General features: G+C 55.3%; 1 protein-coding gene across 1 annotated transcript; it reads left to right on the top strand.

The window, feature by feature from the left end:
• The first annotated feature begins 2164 nt into the window (after positions 1 to 2164).
• Positions 2165 to 3730, top strand: LOC119280910 (E3 ubiquitin-protein ligase SINA-like 4). The gene is made up of 2 exons (XM_037561597.1): positions 2165 to 2517; positions 2616 to 3730. The coding sequence occupies exons 1-2, from the start codon at positions 2254 to 2256 to the stop codon at positions 3342 to 3344; spliced, it is 993 nt and encodes a 330-aa protein (XP_037417494.1). The 5' UTR covers positions 2165 to 2253; the 3' UTR covers positions 3345 to 3730.
• The last annotated feature ends 2102 nt before the right edge of the window (positions 3731 to 5832 follow it).

Genomic DNA, 5832 nt, shown 5'->3' with positions numbered 1-5832 from the left:
AGGCGGCGTTGAGCATGGCAAGATGCTCCCACGACGGCGGCGTGGGTGGGTAGTAGGGAGGCATCGGCGCAGGCGGGTACATGTTGTATGCCTGAGCATGGGCGTTGGGGCGAGGGCCCAAGACACCAGCGGTGTTGGGAGGGACCCAGCCGGAGCGCGACGACGGCAAGGCCATGCCATATGGAGCGAAGTAGCCTGTGAAGGGGGAGAACGCCGGCTGAGAGTGCTGGCCGCGAGCAGAGGAGTCGCCACGCCCGCGACCACGGCCGCGGCCACGTCCACGGCCGCGGTCACCATCGGCAGATCGATCACCGCGGCCACGTCTAGAGGGCTGTTGTTGGGGATGCGGGGAGCCCTGGGCGCGATTGGAGGAGCCGCTGCCTTGGCCGCGGTCAGCACTGCCCCGAGCGCCGGCCTCGGAACTGCCCCGTGGACGCCACCGCGATCACCACCGGGGAGCGCGAACGCCGAGGCGCTCTCCTCAGCAGCGCGCTGCGTCTGGGATTCCTCGGCCAGGATGACCCGAGAGAGGACGGTGTCGAACGGCAGCTCCTGGTCGCCGAGAACGACCCGGATGGTGTCGAGGCGCTTGTCGAGGCCGTGGAGGAACTGAGTGCGAAGATCCACCTCGGTGACGGCGTGCTCGATGTCGGCGAGGAGCTTCATGCACCGCGCGTACTCAGCCACGGAAAGATCGCCCTGCTTGAGGTTGTGATACTGCCGGTTGAGGATCATGAACCGGGCAGCGCGGTTGGCAAGGAAGAAGTCCTTGATCTTGTGCCAGAGCGCGTAGGTGTTGGTGGCGCCGACGACGTGATCCACCATGGAGTCGGCAAGCGTGGCGTAGATCCAGAGAACGACGTGGGCATCGAGCTCGAGGTAGGCGGCATCAGCATTGGGAGGAGGAGGGTGCTCGATGAGGAATTTGACGCCGTGGCGAATAAGGACCATGAGGAAGAAGGATTTCCACTTGTGGTAGTTGTGATCCACAGGGTTGAGGAGAAACTTGATGTGGTTGGAGATGTGGTCGTTGTAGATGGAGAGGCGAGGAGCAGGGGGCGGGGGCGCTGTAGGGGTGGAGGAGAAAAGGGGCGCAAACTGCGAGCCGACAGGGGCGGCGGTGCTGCTGAAGAGGGAGGGCGTCGTGCCGAAGACGAACGGCGGAGAGGAAGAGGCCGAGGCAATGGAGGCGGAAGGCGCTGTGGAGGAGAGGGAGCCCGGCGAGGTGACGGAGTCCATGGCGGCGGCGGACGGGGAGGAGTCGGTGCCGGCCATGTGGAGAACCTGGAAGCAACTGATACCAAGTTGGAAAGATATTTCCTTGATTGATTTACAGATCACAGTGCATCATTATATCAGAGAGAACTGCACGTCCTATACAAGTGGCACTCGGGCCCGACGTGGTCTCCTGATCCTAGAATTACGGCAACGTTACATGAGTGCATAAGACTTTGTCTAACAATGGCCTTAGGGTTTCCAGAGGGGGTGAAGTAGTGGAGGAGAGGAGAGGAATCTCCTCGGAAAGAACCGGCGGAGGGGGACGTCGACGCTCTGGCGGCGACGGGGCGTTGAAGATCCAGCGGCGACGGCGGGGCTCGTCCTCTCAGTGGCGGCGGCGAGGTGTTGAAGATCCAGCGGCTGGGTGACGCTCTGTCTCGCGCGTCTCGCCCGTCCAGTTCCGCGCGGGTGCCCTCGAGGCTCGCCAACCGCGTGGATAGGAGGGGAACGAAGGGGATCGAAGGGATTGGGCTGGCTAAACCCCGTGAAACAAATGGGCTGACGAGGATTAGCGAGGTTTCTGGGCCCCGCCGGGTTATTCCTCTAGAAACCCTGTCGATCCGCTTGTATCAAACTAGGCCTAAGGGGCGTCACACGATGGGCCCCAACCGTTAGTGCACAAAATGGTGCGGGCGGATCAAATCTTCCCACGATGCAATTAAAACAGCACACCCCATCCGGTTGGAGTGGTTGGATGATGCATGCCCGAGGTAGGAGTAGATGAATAGTCGTTGCAGCTTCGATGCTGCGCTAGTTACGAAGAGCCGAGTCCTAGAAGGATTGACCGACGCGCGAGTCATTCGGCGTGGTTGGTTAGTCTCTTTAAATCCTTGTGCATTTTTCCTTCTGCTATATAAACTAATGTGATCAGCTACTCCAGTCCAGTGTGTGTTCTTCATTTTGGCCTCTGTTTTCTCTTCAATCCGTAAGACCACCTCTCTCACACACCCTCTTATCCTAGATCCCACTGGCGATATGGGTGGCAAGAGGAAGGACACGGTGGACGGCAAGACGCCGCTGTTGAAGGGCCGGCCGGGCCGCAAGTCGGTGCCGGCGCCCAGTCCAGCTGCTGTAGACGCGCCGGCGCTGGCGGCGTCCGGCGTGAAGGTGCTAGCCGGCGGCGCTGTAGCGGTCGCGGGGGCGGAGGGAGAGGTGGTGAAGCTGCTGGACTCCGACGTGCCCAAGACGGACCTCCGCTGCGACGAGTGCCATGGCCCTCTGAAGCCCCCCGTTTACCAGGTTAGCCGAACAAACAAGGGAAACCAAAATCTGCATTCAGTACAGCCCACACAACTCGTAAGTTTTATTTTTGTCTCTCTGTATGACATCGATCGCAGTGCTCACGTATGCATCCCGTCGCGTGCGGCGACTGCGGCGGCGGCGGCGGCGGAGGAGGAGGCGAGTGCTGTCCTTGCGCAGGCTTGGCCGCGTCCGCCGTCTACGTCCAGAACGCCTACCTGGACACCCTGTTCGGCTACACGAAGGTGGCGTGCCCGTACAGAAAGCACGGCTGCGCGAGCTCGGTGGCCTACCGTGACGCTGCGGTGCACGCGGCCGCTTGCGCGTGCGCGCCCTGCTCGTGCCCGGAGTGCCTTCTCGAGGGCTCGCCGGCGGACCTCGTGCGCCACCTCACCGAGGAGTCTGGCCGGCACGCCTGGGGCGCCCGCAAGATCACCTACGGCACGGCCCACCAGTATGTCTTTGACGAGCTGGATTCGGAGGAGATTTGCGAGGAGCTCTTGGTCGCGGAGGAGGACGATGGCGTATTCCTCTTGCACATTCACCGTGTCGAACTCTACCACCACGTCGCCCTTGCGTGTGTCAGGAATAAAGCCGCCGCTGGGCCGGTGTACAGCTCCTCGGTCGCAGTGGAGGGCCCTCCGGCCAAGGGGCTCGTTGTGAAGCTGGAGACGAAGGTCGTGGCGAGCTGCCCGGCGCCCACTGAACTGGTATACGACGACTATGAGGCTCTCCCTGTGCTTCCCAGGATGCTGCATGAGCGAGACGAGAGCAGGGAGCTCCATGTGCGCGTCTGCGTCAGCAAGACCCAGAGCATCAGCGAGTGATGCTAAGAGGGCCATCAGAAATCCAGTTACCTACCCCTCAAAAAAAAAAATCCAGTTACCTTTGCGTGAAGCCAGGAGATAGTGGATAATTGAGAAGAAGGAAAAAACAATTCAAAAAATTCTGATTTTTTTTATGAAACACTGAGAAATTGTTTGTTGGCTTGCATACTTTCATCACCATACGACATTCTTGGAAATCATGACAAAATACAAAACCAATGCCCCAAAATGTTATTTATAACTTTATGAAGTAGTATATCTTTCAAGAGCAGCAGATCCAACTGCCAAATGTCGGTCCCAGCTGTTGTTAGATTTTTTTTTGTTAAAGGAGGATGACCCTCGGCCTTTGCATCAGCGTGATGCATGTACCCATTTTATTAATTATACGTCAAGGACTTTACAAAGTAATACATCAATAAGTTTGAGACCACCATCTTGGCAACAAACAATTCTCATGTTATGAGTGGATTAACGTTATGATATTTCATATCATTGGCAGTGAATAATGAATTTGTATATCCAATTGATTGAATTCATTTTGCAATCTGTCTATTAACACATCCGTCGCTACTTCTATCAACTTGATGAAGGGTGTGTATTGTTGGGGCCGCCTGCCCAGACCTCACACTGAAGCCCAACATCTAAAACCTGAGACCTCAACCAAGCCGCAATCTCCGGGCCGGGGCACACATTGGTCCGGCGCACTCTAAGTGGGCACCACATGCGCACATTATAGAGGTCCCCACCACCATCTCTCAATGATCCATCTTCACAGCAGGTACTGATGCATCGGCCTTGCCAGGCCTGCCGTCGATGCCACCATGGTGCTAGATAACGCCACCTCCCCGCGCGCATCCATCATCACGCATCCATCGTCGAGACCCTGCAGCGTCATGCTGACGAGACTCCATGTTGTTGATGGTCACATGAAACGCCGCTCAACCGCTGAAACCATGCACTGGTCCCTCTCGCCAATGCACACCTCCAAAAAAGACGCCCCAAGGGGGGAACGACACTAGAGCGCCGCTGTCATCCGGTTGACTGATCTACTATTTTCCCCGGAGGTACTGGATAGAGGTGTGGAGCTTCTCCACAGAGATGCCTTTAAGAAGGAGACGACACAGAAGAGCGCCACCATTGCCGGCCTTGGCAGTTGGCAACTAGCCGAGAGCAAAGTTTTCACCTGGATCTACTCGCTGAACATCCATTAAGCATCGTGTGCACGTGCCGCCATAAATCTCTGCCAATGTGCAGCAAGCAGGCCGCACCGGCCAGATCAGATCTGACTAGAGGCCAGACCACGCATGCCGCCGACCTATCCACCATGCCCTCCACGCCACTGCCGATGATCCGAGATCAGATTGATGGCCCACAGAGGAAGCTAGACGTGCCGTGGAGGCCCGAATCCGAGGCACGCACTCTAGCTCGTCAAGATGCCCCTCACCACCCTGCCCCGCCAGTGGAAGGATCTCCTCTGCCACCGCCGTCAGCCGCCTGGGCCTAGGCGCCTAGCCCAGCGGCCTCCTCCAGCGGCGACAGAGGGGATGGAGAGAGCTGCGGCAGCGGGCCTGGCGGTTGGGCTTGGTTGCCGCCGAGTCGCCCAAGCAGGAGGGCAATGCGGGGGTGAGTGGGTTACCACCATCTTGCGAAATGTTGGCAGATGACGTGTGGCACAAAAAGAGTTGTCAAGTAATTTGTATAGGAAAGCGTTTTGGCTCCCCGGAGCATTTGCTCCAGTATGAACAGTAACTCAGAAAACTAGTAAATTGTTTTAAAAAAATTCTGATTTTTTGTGTGGATGTTTGAGTTAGAGTCGCAAGCATGTTCGAGTTAGTGTTTCGTCCGTGAAAAAAATTTGACGTGACATTTTGGGGTAACATTGAGTGTTCAATTTGTTTTTTTGCACAGTCCAAAAAGTTTAACCTTTTTGCCTAAAAATTCCCAAGTAGCATTTGGACCATGAATACATAAATTTTTTTCTTCGTATTCTTTTGACATTTCAAAGATTATTCTCGCACGCAGGGACACTCTCGGGAACCAAATTGGATTTCCGAATTTGTATTAAACTGATGAGTGTAGTAATAAACTCTGGGTCTGAAGATAGATGAGCCTACTCCACAGGATTACCGCAGCGATGAATTACCGTATGTTGCAGCAGGAAATTATCATGACTTTCTCAAACCACTGAACGCTGAAGACAAAATTAGGGCTATATATTACTGTGTAATTATCTTTGTGTGATAATTATTTTTTTCAGGGAGAAGTCCCTATGTATCGCTGATGTATGTGTCCGAGACACGACTCTCGGAATAAAATGCGAACCACTGGACCCTCGAATTTGTCGCAGGGTTGACTCCAATCGTTTCTTGAATGAATTCAAAGCACCTCTCCCAGTTATTCAGTTATTCAACCCGGCCGCAGTGTAAGCAAAAAGCGTAACTACAATTTTAATTATTTTAAAATACAAAATATATTAATTAAGTAATAA

Source organism: Triticum dicoccoides, chromosome 3B (genome assembly GCF_002162155.2).
Source record: "Triticum dicoccoides isolate Atlit2015 ecotype Zavitan chromosome 3B, WEW_v2.0, whole genome shotgun sequence".
NCBI lineage: Eukaryota > Viridiplantae > Streptophyta > Magnoliopsida > Poales > Poaceae > Triticum > Triticum dicoccoides.
This window is presented reverse-complemented; position numbering and strand designations above follow the sequence as displayed.

What these genes read in the sequence shown, in the direction of transcription:
- LOC119280910 (XM_037561597.1), top strand. Translation starts at nt 2,254, where the DNA reads ATGGGTGGCAAGAGGAAGGACACGGTGGACGGCAAGACGCCGCTGTTG. An exon ending in TGAAGCCCCCCGTTTACCAG is followed by an intron (nt 2,518 to 2,615) that starts GTTAGCCGAACA and finishes CATCGATCGCAG; the next exon opens with TGCTCACGTATGCATCCCGT.